At 35.8% G+C, this 24,145-nt stretch overlaps 4 protein-coding genes and 1 pseudogene across 5 annotated transcripts in view; 1 reads left to right on the top strand and 4 right to left on the bottom strand.

Annotated features, from left to right (window-relative positions):
- Positions 1-1,527: 1,527 nt before the first annotated feature.
- On the top strand, positions 1,528-3,393 carry LOC110418716 (inositol-tetrakisphosphate 1-kinase 1-like). Its single transcript, XM_021431519.2, has one exon. The coding sequence runs from the start codon at positions 1,854-1,856 to the stop codon at positions 2,961-2,963; it is 1,110 nt and encodes a 369-aa protein (XP_021287194.1). The 5' UTR covers positions 1,528-1,853; the 3' UTR covers positions 2,964-3,393.
- A 3,980-nt stretch (positions 3,394-7,373) lies between these two features.
- On the bottom strand, positions 7,374-8,595 carry LOC110418728 (transcription factor MYB39-like). Of its 2 annotated transcripts, XM_089785109.1 has the most exons (4): positions 8,330-8,595; positions 7,932-8,236; positions 7,514-7,850; positions 7,374-7,410 (listed from the first exon to the last, which is right to left on the bottom strand). In XM_089785109.1, the coding sequence occupies exons 1-4, from the start codon at positions 8,593-8,595 to the stop codon at positions 7,374-7,376; spliced, it is 945 nt and encodes a 314-aa protein (XP_089641235.1). The 2 variants fall into 2 exon arrangements, with proteins under 2 accessions (XP_089641235.1, XP_021287206.1); XM_021431531.1 differs by having other exon boundaries at positions 7,514-8,236.
- A 4,102-nt stretch (positions 8,596-12,697) lies between these two features.
- Positions 12,698-13,957, bottom strand: LOC110412208 (transcription factor MYB39-like). The gene is made up of 3 exons (XM_021422720.1): positions 13,692-13,957; positions 12,845-13,582; positions 12,698-12,734 (listed from the first exon to the last, which is right to left on the bottom strand). Exons 1-3 carry the CDS (start codon positions 13,955-13,957, stop codon positions 12,698-12,700), a joined length of 1,041 nt encoding a protein of 346 aa, XP_021278395.1.
- A 2,801-nt stretch (positions 13,958-16,758) lies between these two features.
- Positions 16,759-17,502, bottom strand: LOC110419626 (transcription factor MYB93 pseudogene; annotated as a pseudogene).
- Positions 17,503-18,965: 1,463 nt separating this feature from the next.
- Positions 18,966-24,145, bottom strand: part of ABCB2 (P-glycoprotein 2) — a 6,468-nt gene continuing 1,288 nt past the window's right edge. The window contains exons 4-12 of the mRNA XM_021424299.2: positions 23,802-24,002; positions 23,409-23,668; positions 22,724-23,264; positions 22,073-22,452; positions 21,056-21,474; positions 20,692-20,933; positions 20,364-20,611; positions 19,723-20,135; positions 18,966-19,630 (exon numbers count right to left, since the gene is read on the bottom strand). Coding sequence (XP_021279974.1) covers positions 19,074-19,630; positions 19,723-20,135; positions 20,364-20,611; positions 20,692-20,933; positions 21,056-21,474; positions 22,073-22,452; positions 22,724-23,264; positions 23,409-23,668; positions 23,802-24,002 — 3,261 coding nt within the window. The 3' untranslated portion in view covers positions 18,966-19,073. The remainder of the gene's footprint in view (positions 19,631-19,722; positions 20,136-20,363; positions 20,612-20,691; positions 20,934-21,055; positions 21,475-22,072; positions 22,453-22,723; positions 23,265-23,408; positions 23,669-23,801; positions 24,003-24,145) is intronic.

Raw genomic sequence — 24,145 nt, 5'->3', positions numbered from 1 at the left:
TGGATCCATTTCTTTTTCTTATAATACTGTTAGTCTTGACTTTATGATTGCATTCTTGGGTACCATCTATAATTCCTAGTAGTGGAGGCAAAGAGAAAAATTGGCCATCTTTTACACAAAAATGGTTCACTTTCAACTCCTTTAATTCTCTTTCCCCCCATATTGTTTAGACATTAAAGGGAAAAAAGCTAACAAGATAATGCACTTTTGAAAGACATTTCTATGCGCCAAAAGGCCAAAAACAAGAGTGGGTTCGATTCTAGATCATGGTGGCATTGGTGGGTGCAAGCCATACAAGAGTAGATAGAACAAATTAAGCTAATTACATCACTTGGGGTCAGCATAAGGTGGGATTTAATTTTCCTATATTTTTTATATTTTACGCATAAGTTATTCCAGTGGGAATCATAATTTAAAAGGTCATACAAGCACACGATTCCCATATCGTGACTAAAGTCAATTAATTGAAAAAGAAAGGAGATAAAAGTGTTAGATGATTGGAATTGTCAAACTAGTAGTACAATATGTTTTGTCTGTTCAGTTGAATTCATTGGTTGAATTGCTGAATACCGTCAACAGAAAAGAATAAGTTCTTCCTGTTGTTTTAGCTTGTCCCATTTTGCAACAAATAAAGTGTTGGTTCATAAGATAATACTTTCTAACAATCCATCCATGTGTTCTTTGAAATTTTTTTTAGTAAATGAAGGACTTTTACGTGACCAACCATGCAACGTTGCGTGAAATTGATAACATAAATATAACATCACTTTTTAGAAGAATATTGAAACTTAAATATTGACTTTTTTTGTTTTGAAAAAATTTCAATTCCTCTGAACTTAATATTTTTTATTTTTTTATAATTATTTTAATTTAATTAAAAATAAATAACAAAATTTATAGATGAATATTGATTCGCTTTGGTATAAATTTACAAATTATAAATGATATATTTTTCTTCTTTTCATTTTTTTTTAAATCACTTTACCAATTATGTAAAAAGAGGAAAAAATGAAAAGCCCACCGACTATTGACATCACCTCTAAAAAAGTGTGCCAACACGATGATTTTCCACGAGGCAATAAAAGAGAAATTCACATGTCACATCATGGAGGACAAATTCATAACTATATAATATACATATATATATATATATGCATCAATATCTAAATGTTGAAAAAGCTAAGGGTAGGCTTTTAGCCTAAATATTCCACGCATTTCAAATTCCATTCGATAAGTTAAAGAAAAGAATACCATCTTTCAAAAAGAAAGAAAATAAAAATTCAGGTCTTAAGTTGCTCCACAATCATTTCAATCAAACGTTGACTGTCACTTACTTGTCACTTTTCCCCCCTAAATCACCACCGTCCATTACACTTTATTTGTGCGGCGCGAATCCGCATAATCACCTAAAGAAATATGCCACGTGTCTCAGAAGTATGCTAACCGTGGTTTAGTTTATAGCACGTTCCTTCTCTAACCCTAGTCGAAGCTATATATACCTTCCCCCAGTCCCCTCCTCGATACGCATTTCATTTTCCCACCATGCGATTTTTTATGTTTTCGATTTTTCCAAAACTGTTTCGGAAAAAAAGCGAAAAAGGAAAAAAAAATCCAGAAATTAAGATTTAAAAAGGAAAGCGTACCCTAAAATTCCAAGGAATTGAGTCTTTTGATGAATCTTAATTTCGGTTTCTTTGGTTTCTTGCGAAATCTGAAATGCGAAGAAGCGAGCGTTTCGTTTTATGAATCAAGCAATCAAATATTGAAGAGAAAGAAGTGGAAGAGGAGGATTTTTTGCAAGTGAGAGGAGAAAAGAGAAGGAAAAGAAAGAAAGAAAGAAACGTCTGTGGGCAATGGCGAGAGAGGAGAGAAGATTCGAGATTGGTTACGGGCTTTTACCCAAGAAAGAGAACAGTTTCATTCGAGAATCGTTGGTGAATCAGGCGAAATCTCGAGGAATCGATCTGGTAAAGATCGATAGGGGACGTCCTTTGGTCGAACAAGGGCCGTTCCATTGCGTGCTCCACAAGTTGTACGGTGAGGATTGGAGGAGCCAGCTCGAAGATTTCCGTTCAAGAAACCCTAATGCTGTGATTATCGATTCTCCTGACGCTATCGAACGGCTGCACAACAGGATTTCGATGCTCCAGGTGGTGTCCGAACTCAAGATCGAGAATCAAAGCGAAACCTTTGGGATCCCTAAACAGATTGTGATTTACGATCAAGAAACCCTATTTGATAACCAAGCTTGGGAATTGCTGAAGTTTCCAGTGATTGCCAAGCCCTTGGTGGCTGATGGAAGCGCCAAATCACACAAAATGTCTCTGGTTTTTAACCATGATGGGTTGAACAAGCTTAAGCCCCCGATTGTTTTGCAAGAATTTGTTAATCATGGAGGGGTTATCTTTAAGGTTTACGTGGTCGGAGAATATGTGAAATGTGTTAAAAGGAAGTCGTTACCGGATGTTTCAGAGGAGAAATTGAAGAGCTTAGAAGGGTCTTTATCATTTTCTCAAGTTTCCAATTTGGCTACTCATGAGAAAAGTGATGATAAGTATTATAAGAAGATGCATTTGGAGGACACTGAATTGCCGCCGCAGAGTTTCATGACGGATATTGCTAGGGGTTTGAGAAGGGCAATGAAATTGAATTTGTTTAATTTTGATGTGATAAGAGATACCCGATTTGGAAACCGCTATCTTATAATTGACATTAACTATTTTCCGGGTTATGCAAAAATGCCGGGGTATGAAACAGTTTTGACTGATTTCTTTTGTGATATAGTGAATAGGAAAGAAAGGGATGTGGTGGTGGAGAGGGGTTTGGTTGTGGAGTGTAGCCAGGAGAAGGTGGCAGGGACTGATGGAAGGTCGGTGCTTAGTTGTGAGGAAGAAGTAAGGAAAACCGTGACCAATTCTTGCTGTAGTGATGGGGAAGACAAGGAGAACTCTATTCAAGTTTGACCAAAAATTTGTAGGGAAATTGATGAAAAAGGTGTAGCTTGGTTCATTTCCATGGTTGGTCGTTTTGGGAGGGTTGCTGCAATTGTATAAGGATTTGGACCCTGGTGCTGGCTTGTGGAGGCGAAGCGAGTTGCACATTTTCCATTTTTAGACATCAGTTCGTACAGTGCTGAAATAAGTAGGTTGGGTACTTTTGAGTTTAGTTGTAGCCTCTTGACAACAATTACATGGTGTTCAGTGTTAATCATGTATATTCTGTCACCGTTGCTCTGGAGATAGGTACTTCTCAAAATACTTTGATGTTTTAGGGAATTTAAGTTGTACTTTGAGGCTTTTAAGTGTTCTAGTTTTGCACCTTTTAGTCAGTGGAATTTGCCATTTATAGTTTCATTCTAATTTTCTTGTTTTTGCCAATGATAGTTTGATTCCAATTTTTCTTGCTTTTTATGTGCATTGATTAAATTGATGTGCTTCTTTAAATGCTTGATCAAATTTTGTTTGTGCAGAATTGATTGCTGTAGCTCCATTAGAGTTTGTTCTTTGAAATAATGAAGTTGGTAGTCCGTCATCTAAATCCTGCCAAAAATGTTTGTAGGAACGAATGCAATGTATTTTCCTTTTTCAGTTTAGATACCTAGGTTGCTAACTTGATGTATAAACTGGACAAATAATTAACAGAATGAAAATGTTTTGGCAAACTCTGAAATTTAGCTTCAGGAGATACTTCATATTTCCTTCTAGGTTTTGTGGGTAATCGGTGTATTAATGTGGTTGTTGAATATTAGGTATGGTACGTTTGGTAACATGATCTATATTAAATAGGGGTTCCCTCTTTTTTCCTCCATTCAAGATTAATTTTGGTAAGTACTTCCAGTTTGCATGCTAGGTTGCAAACAAAGCTATGAGTTTTTTAAATGGAGCTAAACTTGTCAATTTCTTTCTTTTTAATCTTTCGGTTGATGAAATATTTATGGCATTGACTGCCAGGTGATGTGTTGATATCCACTTGTTAGATTGACTGCAGATTACTGTTAATGATTGATTGAGAATTGGGTAGGAGGAAGATTTTTGATTCATTTAGGGTTACATTTTCGATGATTTGTCTGGCTACTGACATGGAATATGGGTTTGTGAATATCTTTTTTGCATGGGCTGATATTTCAACAAGGATGTGGGAAACTTGAACTCTGTTGACACGTAAACCTTGTACAAAACTGTTCTGGTTTTACATAACTGTATTCTTGTTTGTCCTGTCCTTGCATCCTGGTTTTGCGGCATTTACCATATCTGGTAATGTTTTCCAAAAGCTTCCACTGCTGTCGTAACCGACAAATTTGCAGTCTTAGATTCCAAACCCTTCACACGTGTTCTGTACTCATAATGCCTTTTTTAACAGTTTATGTTTTGACCGTTATTGGTCATGGTCAAAGCTTTAGGATTATACTTTTAATTAGTTGGTTCCAGCGACAAGTGTCGACTAGGGATATATGAACCTTGTTGTTGTGTGGCTTGACATTGTTTTTCGACAAAAATGCTGGAACTGTTCTGGTTTTGCATATCTATATTTCCTTGTGTCCTCAAAGCCTATTGTTGTGCTATTTATGGCTGTTGGATGAGACAACTTGTGATGTTTTATATCTGCATCTCATGCCAATTGTTTGGATTCCTCTGAATGGTTTTGTTCACTGTTATGCATATTTGTTAAAGGTTTTACTGCCTCATGCATGTATACTCATATTGACATGTTTGTTAAAGGTTTTACCCAATAGTAAAAGGTTTATTTCTTTCCAGATTTGCTTCCTTTTACATGTAACTGTTGAGTCTTTACTTATCTACGCAAACAAGTTTCTATCTCAAGCGTTAAATGTCAATCCATTTTTTTAATTTCAAAAGAACTTTCTAAAGCTTTGGTTTTGTTGAATATGCAATATTGTTTCTTTCCAGTCAGTGAAATTCATGTCATGATTCTATGACCTAACCTCATCTTGGCTACACCATTTCCATTGATAATCTACTCCATTTCGTTCTTCGGTTAGCATAGACCATAACAAAAGCATGAGCAAGATCATGCTTCGGGATATCGAAATAGAAGAAGAAATACACCAAATCTGCATTTTGAAGAAGTTTGTCTGTTAGCTTTATTGTTTATCTTTTCTACCATGAGTGTTGTGAATTTGATTGTTTGTGGTGATACCTTTACAGTGGCTTGTAATCATATAATTGCCTCCTGATTGCTTCTCTGATCCATGTTGGAAGTGCAAATGAATTCCTTTTCATGGTGTTGCCTTGCCAGTAGCTTTAATCCTTTTGCTGTGTTTATGAATAATAGGCCTTTGACACAAGTAACCTGTTCTAATGATCAGCGGTCAATGATTTAACAGTCTTGTGCTTTTATATGGTTTACATTTTTGCCATTCATTGAACATTCCATAGTTACCTTTGCTTAGTAGTCGATTAGTATATGTGTGTATCAGCATTCTATTTCTTTATATGTTTCTGGAGTTCGGAGGAGGATTTGAATTCTTCTTTTAAGTTGCTTTCATTTCCCTTTATCCTTTTGTGCATGTTTTCATGACGGTTAGATTCAGGGGCATAAAAAATGCGCAGGAAGGGAATAGAGATGCACTTAGTTTGTGTTGTGAACCCTTGGTGCTTAATTTAGGGTTTTTTTTTTCCAGATTTCATCGCAGTTTGTGTTGAATATGTTCACAGGTAGATAATCTCTATTGACACCACCTTTGTTCTTTGTGTTGCTGTGAATTTGGTTGGCCTGTCTGTGAATGTTATTGATTAAAATGGAGATCCTAATCACTAGGAAATACTGTCAATACTGGAAACTTTGTTTCTTGTGTTTGTTCTTTCCTTTGTCATGTTATTATTATATTTATTATTTCTTGGGTTACATGAGAAAAAAAAAACAGAAGAAGAAAACCCAAGAAACCTTCCTTCATGTTATGGGAAGAAAGAGACAGGCCAAGCATCTGCCAAAAGCAGAGAGGGTAAGGAAAGGAATGAGGAAGCCAACGCGGTACCTCAAAATCAACATCAAGAATACAGCCAGCTTTAGCAACATGATCAGCTTAGTCATTCCCCCTCTGTCCACTCTGTATTTCTTTGGACAGTACAGAATCAAAAGAGTAAAATAATTTCATAAAATTGAAAAGCATGGGCACAAAACTTGAAGCCCATTTGAAAAAAAGGCCCCTAGGCCTAATTGAACTGGTTTGGGTGTTCTACGTGAAGCATACACAGCCTACCTTGTTCAATTGCAGCCCAAAAGCTCAATTCTAATGTCTGTTTACCCTTTTGTTTGGGTGGGGATTGAAGTAATCTGTTCGCTATTTTTCCAACAAAAATCAGGCAAAATTTGCAAATTCCTGCACAAAAAAGAGTAGTAAAAGTTTGCAAAATTGATCTCAAAGTTAGTGTAAGGGGTGGTTTTGGTTGGTGATGGTTTTTGCTACAGTCAATGGCTTATATGGAACGGAAACAATCTCACCTAAAGGGCGACATTGATTCAACTAATATTCTGACTTTTAGTGAATAAAAACAAAGGCTAACATCCACAAGTGAATTGTTAATCCTATTTTTCTTTATTTATTAATCATACTGATGTAACAGTAGAAGACCCAAGGGTGTGGAAAGAGGCTGTGACATTGTTGAATTTGACATATACCCTATGGTTGAATTTCGAGTAATTTATTAATGAAATCTTATATTTAATTTGATCACACAAACATCATATTGAATAGAGATCTTATTTATTTAAAATTTATATGATGGTATACAACTTTTGTCAGGTACAATCTACTATACTTTTTGATATGTTAACATACATATCTAATATTTGAGAATTTTTGGATAATTTCAGTTTCTAAATTTTCCTTCCTAAAACTTTTCCCTTCATTTTGTTATTGACCATACATGATTTTACATGCAAAATCTCAACCAATCGTTTTAATTTCCTCTAGAATTTGCATGAATTTAAGAGCAAAATTTACCAAAATAATTCCATGATTTGTGATCCTGGGATTGATTGCTTCCTAACAATATTCTCATCATTTTGATTTCTTCTGCCATATAGAATAAACGTAGCGCTGATGGAGTAATTATAAATGGAAATACACATCGAACATTGTTCAATACAATGAAACATTAACTTAAAAATTTATTATAGATTGCAAACAGTTTAAACTTTAATATAGAAAACAAACAAAAGAATCTCAAAGCCTATGCGTATTCTTGAACCCTTAAAGCTGTCTTTACAATTTGCACATATAGGTAGCTCAATCAAGCTTCCTAAATGAATAAAATAAATGGAAAAATCTTGAAAATAAAATAAAGAATACAAAATGAAGTATACTTTTTCTCTGCATCAAGTTGAGAATATGAATCATGCCAACAGGTGCTCTACCATGAGATAGGTGATGAGGATGATGAAGTGAAGCTGCAAAAGCGATAACAAGGAAAAAAAAACCTGTTAACAATTCATATTAACAGACGAACAAAGAGATGAAATGAATGAAAGAATCCGAGAAGAGATCGCCTACTCTAGGATTTCTTTCCAGTAGGAGCTATCGGCTTCATCTTCCATAATTAGCTTCTCCCAAGCCTCATAGTCATAGATAGAGAAGTCTGGAGCTGTGTCGGTCTTGTTTTCCATCTGGTTAATTGGTGAAGTCTCAGGGGATCCTGAAACCAACTTAGGAAGTGGATTTTCTGTTTGTTCAAAGGAGTTGCTGAAACTCTGATTGTTCATGTCAAGGCTTTCATAGTTAACTCCGCTTTGGAAATATGCCCATGGGTCTTCAGCAGCCTGGTATTCACTTGATGCTTGAGGGATTGCACCAGCGCTGTTTTGAATATTCTGAGTTTGTGGGGTTTGTTCTTTAGCAGAAAGGGTGCTTGTTCCATTGAGTAGGCCTTCAAGTGAGTAAGGATTTTGGGATCCTAGGAAACCAGCAGCACTCTCAACATTTGCAGGTTTGTTCGTGTTCATGATTTGCATTAGGTTTTGCAATAGTTGGGCTTTGGCTAGTTGAGCGGCATCAGCCTGTAGTTTAAAAACAGTGTCCCAAGGATTCATCAAGTTGCCTAATTGTGCGGCACATAGCAACTGGGAAAGATTTAAAAGATGATCGAGATCAGTCCTTGGCTTGTGGGTGTGAGGGTCAATCCCCATGTTCAGGAGCTTCTTCCTAATGTGGGTGTTCCAAAAGTTCTTGATCTCATTATCTGTTCGTCCAGGAAGATGGGTAGCAATTCTAGACCACCTGCATAAAAGAGGTAAATCAAAGATGTTAGATGTCTTTTCTAACTCCAAGCATATCTTTTAAGAAAACTAAGCATGAGAAAAACAAATTTACTTGTTTCCAAGAACCGAATGGAGGTTAATGATAACTCTCTCTTCTTCTTCAGAGAATTTTCCTCTCTTGATATCAGGCCTCAGATAATTAGTCCACCTTAGTCTGCAACTTTTACCACATCTGTTCAACCCTGCAAGCTTTGGAAGAGTCCTCCAACTCCCAAGGCCATTTTTGTTAATGTAATCAACCAGCTTCTGATCTTCTTCGGGAGTCCACGGCCCCTTTTTCAGATTGGCATCCTCTGCACAGCACGGAGACCTACCCATTGCACTGATGAGAAACTAACAGTTAACCAGGAAACAATCAGATATCAAAATTGAGAAGGAAAAATGGGGGAATCTCTCTTGGTGAGGGTGTTAAATTGACACAAAGGAATAGGAGTTTTGGATATTCTGAGGGGACGACATGCAGCTAGTTTTATAGGTGCATGCTTCACGTGATTCAAACCTATGATGTCATTAACATTCTTTCTTGCATTATAATATTACAAGTTTCCGATGGCAAGACAAGGACCTGGAAGTAACCTGGCAGCTCGTAAATTCTACTAGCACTGTTTGAAGAACCCCAAAACCAGGGTTAGGTAATGCAAAAATATAATTTAACGCAACCATATATCTCGTTGAATCTTTATCCAGCACGTGTCACTAAGAATCCTCAGACTTCTTTTTGCTCAACAAGAAAACCCTAGCCTGCAGTCATGATTTTGGGCGGTATAAACGTAGAGTTGACCATATATAGTAGGCAAATTAAAGATCAGTGGTCAAACACTTGGGACAATGGCAGCACTTGATGCTCAATATAGTTTTTCTTTGGTTTCTCTTTTCCCTCTTTTAACAAGAAATACAGATGTAGTCATTTACATTGCTTTTGTAACATTCTAGTAAATCTTGATAATCTCAAGTAATTGTGCTAAAATGTAAATAATAAAGTTGTGTTTCAATTTAGACATATTTGAATCAAGATTTATATAAAGAGGTTTGGATTTTCTCTCTACTTGTATAATGTGATTGTGTGAGTCATTGGAATTAAGTAGCTAAAATGTTACAGAAAGAGCAGCATTCTAACATGGAACTACAGATTCAATAGCCATTAATGAACCTAAAATATGCAGGGAAAAAAAGGGTTTTAACCCATAATTTATTTAATTCCTTGATTTCTCATTATCTATGTCATGAGTGTGATATCTTGAATGTTACATTAAGGAATATCATAGCTTAAAATTGTTCTGAGGCCCCAGCCTATTCTTATATTCAACCATGCATATTCTAGTCATGACTGCTCCAGATGGAATAGGATATAATCTCCTGACAATGATTCTGAGCAGTTTCCTTAATTTCTTTAGATCATTTCCTAAAACCATTTTGCTAATCTTAATTTGTGGCGTCACCATATCAGTCAGCAGCTTTGTCAATTTCCAGCAATATTGACATCATTTGAATCGTAAATTCCGCTAAGTTCAATGTTCATATAATTCCCAAATACCTGCAACACGTCTCTACCTGCTCTTGCAATACTTTCCCATTTTTGGTAGATCACCCAATCGCCATAGCAGCCTTTTAATTAAATGTCATCCTGGGATTCTCCTTTCTCTTAAGTTTCACCCCACAAAACTTTGAATTTGATTCAAATTCAACATGCATAAAAAGCGAGATGACCACTGAAAACAGTTAAATTTAGTTATCAGAAAGATGAAAAGGAGGGTATATGGGTGATGACTCCGCAAGATTTATCAAACTAATTGAGTTTGAATCAGATAATCAAATATAGATTAGAGGGTTTCACATTTGACCTGAGAAATTCAGCTTACGCTCTTGTTCTTCCGGCCCTTGGCAGCAGTAAAGACTATAAAACTGTGCCTTGTTTAGGAGTCTTTCTTTAAGCCCTGTGGAAATTATATGCCTACTTCTGCATTTCCAGGGAATGAGCTCAGCTATTATGTTTCTACTGAATTTACTTGCTCTAGATTAACGGGTCAAATAACATCGATTTCTACCTTCAAAACCAAACATTTACCAACCCATGAAACTCTATAGATAATCTGCCACCAATGAATGTGTTAAGCTCTTCAATCACCTGTTTAAGGAAAAAAAAAATTGAGAAATAGGTTTGTTTCATGTGATATGGTATTAATTTATGCTCAAAATTAATTTTTTGAAGTGCTGCAGACAGCTTTAGCGAGCAATATTTACTCTGCAAAGTTAACAGGTAAAAGAAAAAAAATGTATTAATCTTCTAGTGCTACAAAAGGAATACCATAATCCATGAGCAAAAACAAAATTCTCTGTGTCTTGCTGATATTTGCAGTCGTAATATATACGCTGCTTACTTTCTTTGTTTGACTTTGCCTTCATTATCTCAACAAGTTTTGACTTATGGTTAGATCTAGGTGTTTTATACAAATCAAAAGTTATAATCTAAAGTAAACCAACCAGGATCAATGGGAAGATTTGGAGTTATGGACAGTAGGATCTGCTGGGGAAATTTTTTCAACCTTCCTTACCTCATATCCTTCTTTGACAAGTCTGTTAGATGGGAAATTAATGTGAAAATGATAGTAAAAAGCTTAGGAATTAACAAATAAATTGTTTCTTATCAAACTTGGATTCATCAAACAGAGAGGACCTTGGACTGCAATGATTAAACGACAAGTAGAAAACAACAGTCAACTCACAACTAGAAATCATTAACAAATTAAAGAAAAAAAACGAAGGTCCACATGCTGTCTCTTTAGACTAGGCTAAAAACCTCATGGTGTATTTTAATCTTCTGTTTGAAAGAAACATCCTTGAAGTTCTGTGTAAAGCTATCTTGGGTTTTGGCTTATTTCGATTTTCATGGCGGTTTGTGAATATTGTTGCCAACGGTATAACATAAAAAAAAGGGTCATCTTTTTTAGTTTGAAGAAGATTGTAAGGAACAAGGCAGGAATTTGCTAGGCGGTGGCGTATGCTCCTTCGTTCACGTATCGCATGCATTTGAATGTAGCAGAAACCAGGGAAAAACTAAGTTGTTGTAAGTTATAATGTTACTAACCCATCGCCAAAAGGGCTAATTGGAAACTGCTGCATAATTAGAAGATGCAAAAATTCATTTTCCTATAAGAATAAATCATGAATAAAAGTCTCCCATCTTTTTTTGATATTCTTTTCATAATTTTATGTCATGTATTCAATTCTAAACCTTAAATCTTAAATTTTGAATCTTAAATCCTAATAGCATATTATATCTTAAAATTATGAAAGACATACTAAATGAAGCATCAAATAAGAATAGAAGATTTTTATTTATAATTATATATATACACAAAGAATCCTAATTAATGAATCTAAAACAAAAGATCTATAACAAAACAAATCAAACTTAAATATACTTTGTTAAACAAATTATGAAACTATATGGAACTTGAAAATACTTTCTTAAACAAACCATGAAATTATAGAATACGAAGCTCTTAATAAAACGTAATTAATAATATGTACCAATCAATAAACCAAATGTACCAACGTGTTATTATTGTCAACAAGTCATCAATCCAAAAACAAGTAATGAACATTTTCACGTGAGATTCAAATGAAACAAATTTTTCGTAAATGAACTCTTTTGTGGATAAAAATATATTGAAAAATTAATAGAAGAAAACAAGTTGGTGACTATTGGCTATTTGCATGTGTTTTCAATCGAATTTGGAGGTTATGTTATTTTATGAGGATTACTATTGTTACAGACAATGAAAATAATTTAAATCATTTACTAAACTTTAATTTATTAAGAAAATTATGTCAATGATGGCCTCCATTCCTGCTTGGAATCTTTCTACTGCTCCTTAATTTAATTTACCCTTTAGGCCCTGACCGCTTGATTCCATATCAAAGAATTTAATCCCTCGCTTAAATTATCAATCAAGCTTGCAAAGTATTTAATTAATTTGAGAAACAGTAATTAACAAATTTATTTCGTTGTTAGCCTTGAATTTACTCCAACTGCTCCACGTACATGCACTCCATAAATTAAAAATCCTTGATTAGGATGCTTAGTAACTATAATTAATTACCTGTGGGAAACTCATCGGCTTTGGATTGCTTTTCGAAGGTCATATGAATAATATCCAGTGGAAACATAGGAAGAAATTTGGGTTATGGAAGAAATTGCAGTCATTTATTAATAATTGAAAAAAAAAAAAAAGACATAGATAATGGTTTACAAGAATTTGAAGTGTCTTTATACACAGGTAGGCTAAATCAAGCTTCCCCGAATGAATAACGTAAATAAAGAAATCTGCTAAAAGGGAAAGAAAATCGAATGAAATTAATATTTGTCTTCTTTATCTGGTTGCTGTTGTATGTTTAATACGTCTTTATAAATGGTGTTCTACCATTCTATGGGTGATGACGACGACGATGTCAAACTGCAAAAAATAAACAAGTAAACCATGTTGCTGTTGAATGTCTAGATACATGATATATATGCACGGAATAATAAGGAAATGAAAGCAAGCATACGAGAAGAAAGACCTACTCTAGAATATCTTTCCAGTAGGAGTCACCAGTTTCATCATCCATTAGCTTCTCCCAAGCCTGGAAGATAGAAGTGTCTGCTGAGATGGTTGAGCAGTGATTGGGGTTGGTCTTGTTTTCCATTTGGTTCATGGAAAAAATCTCGGGAGATTCCGAAACCAATGCAGAAAGTGAATTTTCTGTTTGAAAATCACAGGAGCTGCTCAAGCACTTGTCATTCATATCAGGGCTTTCATACTTGAATTGACCTTCAAAACATGCCCATGAGTCGTCGGCACCCTGCTGGTAATCACTTGATGTTTGAGTCATTGAGCCAGTGCTTTGAAAATTCTGAGGAATTGAGGCTGTTTCGTTGGCACATACGGTGCTCGTCCCGTTTACCAGTCCGACTCCTTCAAATGGGTAAGAATTTTGGGGCCCTATTAAACCAGCACTAACATTTGAGAGTTTGTTGGTATTCAGGATTTGCATTAGGTTTAGCAATAGCTGGATTTTAGCTAGTTCAGCAGCATCAGCCTGTACTTTAAAAGCAGTACTGTCCCAGGGATTCATCAAGTTGCCTAATTGTGCTGCACAAAGCAACTGAGACTGGTTTAAAAGATGATTGAGATCAGTTCTTGACTTGTGGGTGTTTGGATCGAGTCCCATGTTAAGAAGCTTTTTCCTGATGTGGGTATTCCAAAAATTCTTGATCTCATTATCTGTCCGTCCTGGAAGATGAGTGGCAATCTTCGACCACCTGTAAAAGGTTCAAATCAAAGCTTTAAGACCCTTTTTAAGTAACCTTACACAAATGAAAAAATTTATCAGATTTTCTTAGAAAAATTAAGCATGAGAAGAACATATACTTGTTTCCAAGAACCGAATGAAGGTTAATGATAATTCTCTCTTCTTCTTCCGAGTATTTCCCTCTCTTGATGTCAGGCCTCAGATAATTTGCCCACCTTAGTCTGCAACTCTTTCCACATCTATTCAAGCCCGCATGCTTTGGAAGAGTTCTCCAACTTCCATGGCCATGGTTGTTAATGTAATCAATCAACTTCTGATCCTCCTCTGGACTCCATGGGCCCTTCTTCAGATTGGCTTCATCACTACAGCAAGGAGACCTTCCCATTTTGCTGATACGAAACTAGTAAAACCAGCAGAGAAGAGCCAGATATTAGATATTGACAGAAACTTCTTAACTTGACAAGTTAAGGAATAGGATTCGTTTTTGATATTTTCGTGAGACTGACATACACATGGTTTTATAGTTGCATGGACTATCTAATTCAAACCAATGATGTCATAATCATACATACTTTTTGAATTATGATATTCCAAGGTCTCCTAAAGCAAGAAACCGAATAACAAGTAACCTGGAAGTTCAGAAATTTGAGGATCCAAAAATCAGGATTAGGTAGTGTAATTAAATAGAAGGAAACCTAGTTGAATGATCATAGACTGTGAAGCCGAAGATTAGAATAAGCTCAAACACTTGTGATTTAGAGCATATATAAGAAGGATTTTTAAGGATTTTTTGTAATTCTAATGAAAGTTAATTAAGAAGAATTATTGTATTAAATATAGACATATAGATATATATATATATATATCACGCATTTTTCTTCAAAATTTTAATTATAAAATCAAGTACGTTTTGTACTAAAGATTCAAGTTTTGAATCATTTCAATAAAATATTCTAATATAATTGTAATTAGAATTCTCAACCTAAATGGTAAACAAGAGTTGGTTTGAATTAATCTCTAGGATATGCATGAATGTGTAAGTATGTTTGTAATATTTCATTCCTTGATTGTATCTTATGGCCTTGAGAATGTTCTCCAAATCTGCCATTTCAGGAATGGTACTGTTTGATCCAGCAATACCATTGCTTAACTACTATTCCAAGCAACCGTCCTTTTATTATACAAAACCATATTATTATATGTTGCTTCCCTTATACCAGCAACAACAGCTCTTGCCCATTATTCTAGTTAAGCACAGTTTTTTCCCTTTTATCATTCAAACCATTTCCTCTGATCATAGCTGTTAGCAATTTTGGCCCTTTGTTGTTGTATTTATATCGTCTGAATTGTTAGTTCTGCGAAAATTCGACGTGCTTGAGTTGCAATCCAAATAAAGTGCGGTAGCCTCCAACTGCTCTTGCAATATTTGCAATTTCTTGGCTGATCAACCCAATTGACAAAGCAGCCTCATAAATATATAGTATTTTAAATTGTAAAATGCTAACATGATCTCCTATTAGTGTTCAATTGATTAATGAAAATGGTAAGCTTTTGCAATTATTTAATTTATTTGTAAATTATTCTGTTTTTTCATTAATATAAAGAACCTTTGGTTTTCAATAAAAAAAATTCAAAATACATAAATCAAGAGGAAATATATTAATATTTTAAAATTGACTACTAATTAAATTGAGTAAGCATAGAATGAATTTATTATTAAATCTCATATGCAAACTTCTCTATAATCTGACGCTTGTTTTGGTTTTTTAGGATTTAGGGGTTTGTTTTATATTAAACTAGGCAACAAATAAACAGTTAGATATTCTCTAACATTGCATCCGAACATTTAATTTATTGATTGCTGCATGATCCCTTCTTTAAAGAGGAGAATTCGAATCTTCATTCTTTCAAATTAAAAAAAAAAATTCCTTGACATTGTGACCGGTGACAATAAATACCAAATCTTTGAATCAAATAATTTATTCAACATGCATGATGATCTTGAGGTTTGACATCTGACTTCGAGAAGTTGAGTTGGGAGTTTTGTTAAATGGCAGGAGAACATGAGAAGGAACAAAAAGGTTATGTCTGTTACTCTTAATTTCTACAGAATGACCTCAGCTATCATGTGTTAATTTTCACTTGCTAATTGCTATTACTATTACCTGGTCAAAATAACCTTCAATTTCTAGGCAAAACCAAACATCTACCAACCCTAAAACAATTTGTAAAGTGGAAACACAATATCATTACCCAAAAGCTAAAACAAGATAATTTATTATTTAGCTCCTTAATTTCTTTCCTCATTGTCTTTATTGAGAAGCTAGCATGTTCTTTGAGATAATTTGAGTGAAAATGATAGTAAAATAAGTAAAAAGATCAGCAATAAGAAGTGTATACATATTTATTGGATTCTTTGTACGAGTACCTTGGATTTGATTATGCGACAAGAAGAAAACAACAGTCAACTCTCAACTAGAAAATTTAAATTAAAATAAAATTAACAAAGATGCACATGTTAGCATCAGGAATAGAGTATTTAAGAACAAAATAATGAGAAAAAAAAGAATACCCTTCACAAAGATGTTCAAGCTAGATTTACTTTTGTTTTAAATGTGGCTACTAAGCATATTAACAAAGAACTTTGCATGAATTGGGGCATAAGCCAATCCATTTTAGCTGGTTGATTTTTGGTGGCTTGCCCCCATCTTGATTTCTTATGGCAGATTTGTTGGTCTGAAATGAAATTTCAATCATCCAAAAAGAACAAAAAAGAATATCCTTAATTTTTCCTTTTTTAAAAAAATTTATTTCTAATTATTCAATAAAATATCCTAGAACCTTAAATTTAAGAAAGAGGGGTGTCTTGGGCCGATTCAGCAAATTTACTTGTTGCAATAGTATAATGTAAAGAAAATGTTGTGTTCATATTAATTGTAAGCAATGTAAGGAAACAAGCATGAATTTCAACTCTAGGTGTATATCATTGTCTTAAATATTTTAATTTATATAAAAAAAATCTTTAACAAACTATTTAGCCATTTAAATTTGGACTAAGTGGATCAAATAGTAGTATCAGGACTTAATTGCACAAAATAGAAAAATAGGGGCTTAAATAAGAATTTGGAATTGTTTAAGGACATTTTTTTTTTGTTTTTTGATATTGTGCCTATACATGTAGGTAGCTTAATCAAGCTTCCTCAATGACTTGTCAACTGCCTGGTAGTTACTCGATGTCTGAGAAATCGAACCAGAGCTCTGAGTTTTCTGTGCTTGGTTGGGTTCCTTGCCAGATGGGGTGCTTCTCCCATTTACCAGTGGGTAAACATATTGAGACCCCAAGAAACCCGCATTTGCTTGCAGCGGATTCTGCAATAGTTGGGGTTTGGCTAGTTGAGCAGCATCATCCTGTAGTTTAAAGGCAGTGTCCCAGGGATTCATTACGTTTCCTAATTGTGCAGTATAAATCAACTGAGAAATATCTAAAATATGATCGGTTCTTGGCTAGTGGGTTTTGGGATCAATTCCCATGTTAAGTAGCTTCTTCTTTATGTGGGAATTCCCATAGTTCTTGATGTCATTATCTGTTCGTAGTGGAAGATAAGTAGCAATCCTTGACCACCTGCAAAAAGAGGTAAACAATTTAAACCAATGCAGATTCAAAGATACCTACCATAACTTCGGAGTAAAATAGGGACGAGCAGAACATACCTGTTTCCGATGATAATACTATCTTCTTCATCAGAGAATTTTCCTCTTTTTATTTGTCCATCTGAGTCCGCAACTCTTTCCACATCTGTTCAAGCCTGCAAGCTTTGGAAGAGTTGTCCATCCATGTTTATTGATGTCATCAACTAGATTCTGATCCTCTTCCCGAGTCCAGGGCCTCTTCTTCAGATTGGAGTCCTGGCAACATGGAGGTCGTACCATTTTTTATGCTGCCAGGGAAGTTAAAAGAATCTAATTTTTTTAAGACAGGAAATGGATAGGATTAATTTTGGATATCTTTCTGAAACATGCGGCAGGTTTTGCAGGGGGAAATCAGTTTCCCCAAAGTAGGACAGAACCTGGGAGAGTAACCTGGAAGGTGGAAACCTTATGCCAATCGAGAGACAAATATCAAATTATTTCCAATTAATAGGAATGGATTTTAATTTAGTTTTATAGGCTGCTTCCTTTAATTGTCAAAACCCATTTTTATAATCTTACTATCTGTGTCATCATCTTATCCGTAAGCAATTTTGACTGTCTGATTAAACATTAACATGGCCTGAATTTTGAAGGTACAATACCAAAAGAAGCCGTCGAGATCTTAGGCTGCTCTTGCCAATATTTGCCAATATTCTCCTTTGCAGTCTCTTTCATTTTTTTTTAAATGCCCACATAATATTGTCTTGTCCTTAAGTTTTTATCACAAGCTTTGAATTTCCATTAAAGGTCGACCTGGAAGGATAAAATTTGACACCATATCCATCCATTACTATGCTTATAAATAACAGCAAACAGTTCTTGCCTTCCAAGGAGAAACTACTTCCTGTATACTGTTGTCTTCCTTTTTCTCATGTTCAACTAAAACCCAGACTTCAAAACATCAAGATGCACACAAATTAGCTGGTATGAGATTTCATAATTATAACCAAACAACCAAATCAGAAGAAGACTTATTCATAGCTCCTTAAATTTGAAAGCACTGCAAATTTTCGTGCACAATGGTAATTGTACAGATTGTATGATATATGTTGAAAAAAGTTACTGGTAAAGTTATGGATATACCAAAACTAGAATTTTATAGAAGGGTTTGGGGTTGGTGTTCCTTACCAAACTTGGGTTCTTTGGCTAAGGAAAGACGAGAAGAAAACAACAATTCTCTCCCAACAAGTTGTTAGTATATTTTCTAAAAGAAAGCATTCAAACATGAATAATAAAGAAACACCCAAATATTTAGCTCATTGATACATGATCCCTTATTTAAAGAACAGAGTTCGAATCTCTTTTTTTAATTATAAAAAAAAACATGAATAATAAAGTATACGAAATTAACCAGATGCCTCTGTTTCAACTTTCGATTAAATGAAAGCAGCTGCCTCATTGGACAGCTTTTGCATACAATATCTTTACCAAGAACAAGAGTTTAACACAATTAGAGTACCATTTCCATAGATGATAGAACTCTGTAACAAGGTTTGGTTGGAGTTTTTGTTCTCCTCACATGACAGAGAAAAAAATCAAATTCTCTTTGCTTTTCCTCTGTTTTCTCCAAAACCAACAGAGGTTATATCCATAGTAACCATGAATTAATGGTAAAAAAAAAGGTCACTTGTATAGCATTCTCTGATATGTATCATTAATTTCTTCATAGGGAAACAATGGCTGGTAATTAAGATAAATTCACATTTAGTGAGAAAAAAATAGATTAAGGTAAAATATGAAACAAAGCTCCTGCATAAATTGTTTGGGTAATCTATTTCTTCCTGTAGTTACTGTCTTATTGACATTTGACACTATTGTTCCAGCTGCTGCTGCTGCTGCTGCTGAAGGTTGATTAACTTAAAATATGGTCCATCATTGTTTTCTATGAGAGTAGAATGAGTCCCTTGCTCTATTATTTTTCCTCCTTGTATGACTGATATTTTGTCTGCATTTTTAATAGTTGACAGCCTATGTGCCACCATGACTGTAGTCCGGTTCCTCATCAATCTGTCTAGAGCTTGTTGCACCACACGCTCTGACTCCACGTCTAGAGCACTGGTGGCTTCATCGAGTAGCAAGATTTCGGGGTTCTTCAGGACAGCTCGAGCAATGGCTACTCTTTGTTTCTGCCCACCAGAGAGTTGCACTCCTCGTTCACCAACTTTCGTTGAGTAACTCTCAGGGAGGGAGCTTATGAAACCATGTGCATTAGCAAGCTTAGCTGCTTCGATTACTTCTGATTCTGAAGCTCCTTCTCTGCCATAGAGGATGTTTTCGTAGATAGATGTGGCGAAAAGAGCCGGTTCTTGTTGAACTAGGCCAATGTGTTTCCGAATAGATTTCAGCTTGAGTTTCCTGATGTCTCTGCCTGAAACGATTTGACAAAATGCCCAAGGTTCTTAAGAAACCATAGAGCCAACTAAAAGAATAGCAGAGAGAGATCTTCTGAGAAAAACTCACCGTCAATCGTCACCCTCCCAGCTGTTGGATCATAGAATCGAAGTATAAGAGCAAGAACAGAGCTCTTACCAGACCCGCTTTGCCCCACTAGTGCCATACTCTTGCCTGAACGTACTTTTAGATCGAAGTCCTTGAAAATTACTACATCTGGCCTTGATGGATAACTAAAGTGAACACCCCTTAGTTCAATTGTACCTTCTACATTTGTTAGTTCTTCTCCAATATCCCCAGCAACCTGCGTCTTCCGGTCCATAATCTCAAACACAGATGCCACCATTTGGTTCCCTTTTAAAAGATCTGGGACCAATGCCAAAGTTTCTCCCATGGCTAAAGCCGTTACAATCAAAACCATGAATGATTTCATGACAGATTTAAAGCTAGCTAGCTCTTTCCCCATTAAAACAGAACCATACCTGCACAAATTAACAGGTCTGAGCACTGCAATTCACTCCCTTCTCTTGAACTAAGTTAACTCAAACTAATAAGCTAACATAACAATGACATTGCTATAGATAGTTTTGGACAGTGATTCCTCTGCAGCAATGTATTAAATATTGCAATGCCAGATACCAAACAAGCTTGATGCTCAAAGACTGTAAATATGCTGAGGAAAAGGGCATTATAGAGCAAAACTTTCATACCATAAGGCAAGGCCATAAGATGAGAAGATGAAGAACTGGGAAATGCCATAGAATATTCCTGCAATTTGACCACGATTAAATGAACGCTTTGAAGGTTCAACCAGCTCACGGGCATAAAGATCAAGGATCTTCTCCTCAGCACAAAATGCAGCAACAGTTCGAATATTACTGACAGCCTCAGCAGCCAGCATGTTTGCTTTTAGATATGCTTTGCTCAAGTTACCTCCATACCCTTGCATGAATAGTTTCTGAATGATAGGAAGAATATCACTATAGTCCAAATTAAAGTTTCGTGTTTATATAAAGTAATGTTGGGAAGGGTGCAAACCTCGCTAATGTGACCACTTATGATCAATGGATAGGTGGCCAAGACAACAAGTGTGATTCTCCAGTTTAAGATGAATGAAATGATAAAGGAAGCTACTGCCAAACCTACATTCTGGATGAGGATTGCTGACCGATCAACAACTACACCTTTTAAAAAAGTTGCATCAGTCTCTAGATGAGACGCAAGCATGGAACTTGCATTGTTTAGGTCGTCAAACCATCCGATCTCATTCTTCAAAATGGCTGCAGATTGAAGTCATAAGACAAGATTAAAAATTGAAACAGCACTGTACCATTTTCCAGGTGGCTAGGAAAGAGAAGGCCCAACAGTGTCAAATGATTGCTATGATTAGATCACATATTACCAGAAAACATCCCTTCACGCACACGAAGAGTAAGTCGCTCTCCCATGATTCCAAAACATAGGTGCTCAATGGCATGAACGATGACAGTTATAACTGCAGCACAAGAAAACAGGATGGCAATCTTCTTGACTTCACGGCATGTTGTATCCCAGTCCATGTAATAGGCTACAAGAGCTTGAGAAACCCCAAGAGCAAATAGAGGCATCTGAGCTCCAGCAATTAAAGCAGCAATGGTGCCAAAGAGCCCATAATACCAGTCAGGTCCAACCATAGAATACAGTCTACCTGGTGAAACATATGTTGCCTTCCCAGTATCTATTGCATCAGCACCAGCACGACTAAGTACTGAGTCCTTTTCAGAACGAAAACTTGCACCAAAGCTCGTCCTTGTTCGGGATAATTCTCGTGAATAACTCAAGCTGTAAAAGAAGTTAATGGAAAAAAAAAAGAAGGAAATTTCTGATTAATGAATTCTTCAGTAGAATTACATACAAGAAACATGATAGAACGCCTGATGCAAATTAACTCCTTTATGAACTTTAACTTCAGGGAGATACTATATTACTGATAGGAAGTAAGAAGCATGCGTCCATTCTGAACATTGTTAGTTCAGAGAAAGGAATCTCTATGACAAGCAAGATGAAACATTCAGAAAGTTGGTATTTACAAATGTAAGAATAGTCTTCCTTTATGTTAGATGTAGCATTATTGCCATAAATTAGATAAATTGGACGGGGTTACAAGAAAATGCCCCTGAAGCTGAAGACATATGAGAAACCCCTGATTCCACTATGGCTATGGATGTATGACTCAAAACAGCATAGCACAAAAATGTTTTGTCAAATGGTCCTAATATTAGGAATCTTAGGATGCAACCATGCCATTCCCCTTTCCTTTTAGAAAGCTTTCACTAAACCATTTTACCACAATTTGAGAGGACAATAATTTCACATGATCCAATTAAACACATATTAGTGCCTTCCAGTGTGTAAAAAACATTCCTCAATGTTGACAAACCTGAGTGGCCTACTCAAAGTAGGACCTTGTGAGGGGTAGTGTTGCAAAGGAGCTGTCTCTTGAAGCTGAACGAGTGAAGAATAGGCACTGTAAGGGTTTGAAATAAGCTCTTCATGGCTGCCAGTTTCTACAATCGTCCCATTTTGAACAACAGCTATCACATCTGCATTCCTAATTGTAGAAAGGCGATGAGCTACCACTACTGTGGTTCGTCCCACCATCACACGATCAAGTGCCTCCTGCACACTCTTCTCAGATTCTGCATCAAGGGCACTTGTTGCTTCATCAAGTAAAAGAATAGATGGATTTTTCACTATTGCCCGAGATATTGCAATTCTTTGCTTCTGTCCACCTGATAGTTGTATTCCTCTTTCACCAACCTGCAAATCCACACCAAACACCTCTATCTTTATAGAAAATCCAGCGGCAGTATTTTCTATTTCATTTTTAATTCTTGGAAAAATTGCTTGTTCAAAGAAATTGAAATTAAATATTAGACCTAGATGTGGAATCTGTTTGCATGTGTCACCCTAAAGTGATCGCTTAGAGAAGTGAATTGGTAGTACTTGCTAATACAAAAAAGAATGCTAATCATAGGAATTGCTTCTAACTAAACTCATCTTAAAGTGGCTAACAATGGTAAGTGAGTACCTGAGTTTCAAATCTATCAGGGAGATTATTGATAAAGGCAATGGCCTCTGAAAGTTTTGCAGCACGCGTTATCTCATCAAGTGTAGCTTCATCTTTTCCATACAGAATATTCTCCCTAATGGTTGTCGCGAAAAGAGCAGGCTCCTGATTAACCAAACCAATTTGTTGTCTAAGCCACTTGAGGTCAAGGTCCTTAATATTATTCCCATCCAACAATATATCCCCTGTAAGTGGCTCATAAAATCTTTCGATCAATGATATGACTGTGCTCTTTCCAGAGCCACTTCCTCCGACAAGAGCTACAATCTTGCCTGCAGGTATGTTGAGGCAGAACTTATTGAATATAACTACATCAGGCCGAGATGGGTAATTAAAAGACACATCCTTGAATTCAATGTGGCCCTCCACTTTGCTCAGTTTGTAGCCTGTTTTGGAGCTGGTTTTGCTAACTGTATTCCTCTCTATCATCTCAAATATGGGATAGGCAGCTGCCCTTGCTCGAATAAATGCAGTAATGTCTGGTGCTGCCTGTCCTAATGACCTGCAACAGAACAAACCAAGTAATCTGGTACATGTTTTCTGAAGTTCCAATAAAAAAAAAAAAGGTACTGAATAGAGCCATAACAATCATAAGCATACAACTGAAATATTTTCTAATATTTCATGTAAGGAGAAAGAAACTTACAGGCCAGAGATGACAACATTAAGCATGGTAGTGAAAGAATCCCCACCATTTGCAATGTGCTTGTGAACAACTATACCGGTGAACCAAACAAGCAATGCCCAGGAAACAAAAAGCACACAATGCAAAGAGCCCAGCCCCAGACCCTTGGTTAAGCCGGCCTTTCTACCATACTCGTATGTTTTCATCAATGCTTCTTTGTATGATTTCACTGCCCTTTCTTCCCCTGCAAATGCTTGGACAGTTCTAACATTCCCAATCACCTGAAAGTCACGCATATTAGTAGCACAGGGCTGTCAGATAAGCCTTCCAACATCATTTTTTTAAGTAACAACACATGACTACACATCATTACATCAATTTTGTGAGTCTAATGGGGAGATTGGAAAAACTGACCTCTTCGGCAATTTCACCAGCCTTGACATAGGAGTTTCGAACTCTAGCAATAAGACCCGTGGCAACATAAGCGTAAATACCACCGGCAAGAGCAATCAATGGAACTATTGACAGCGTTACCAGACTGATTTGCCATACTCTAGCAAAGCCAATGCTGAAGCCTGCTATAAATCTGCTTATGTAATGCATGAAATTCCCCACCTGGCATCATTCACCACCATTTTCATTTCAAATTAAACCCAAAAATTACATGACAAAGCCTAAATCCTTCATAAATCAACATTTTAAACTGAAAAACTTAATCTATAGTCTTTATGATTAACAGAAAAAAAAAAAAAAAAAAA

The sequence above is a fragment of the Theobroma umbraticum genome, unplaced genomic scaffold, assembly GCF_002168275.2.
Source record: "Theobroma umbraticum cultivar Fairchild unplaced genomic scaffold, ASM216827v3 scaffold_30.0, whole genome shotgun sequence".
Classification (NCBI taxonomy): domain Eukaryota; kingdom Viridiplantae; phylum Streptophyta; class Magnoliopsida; order Malvales; family Malvaceae; genus Theobroma; species Theobroma umbraticum.
Note: the sequence above shows the minus strand (reverse complement) of the source record. Positions and strands in the feature narration are given on the sequence as shown.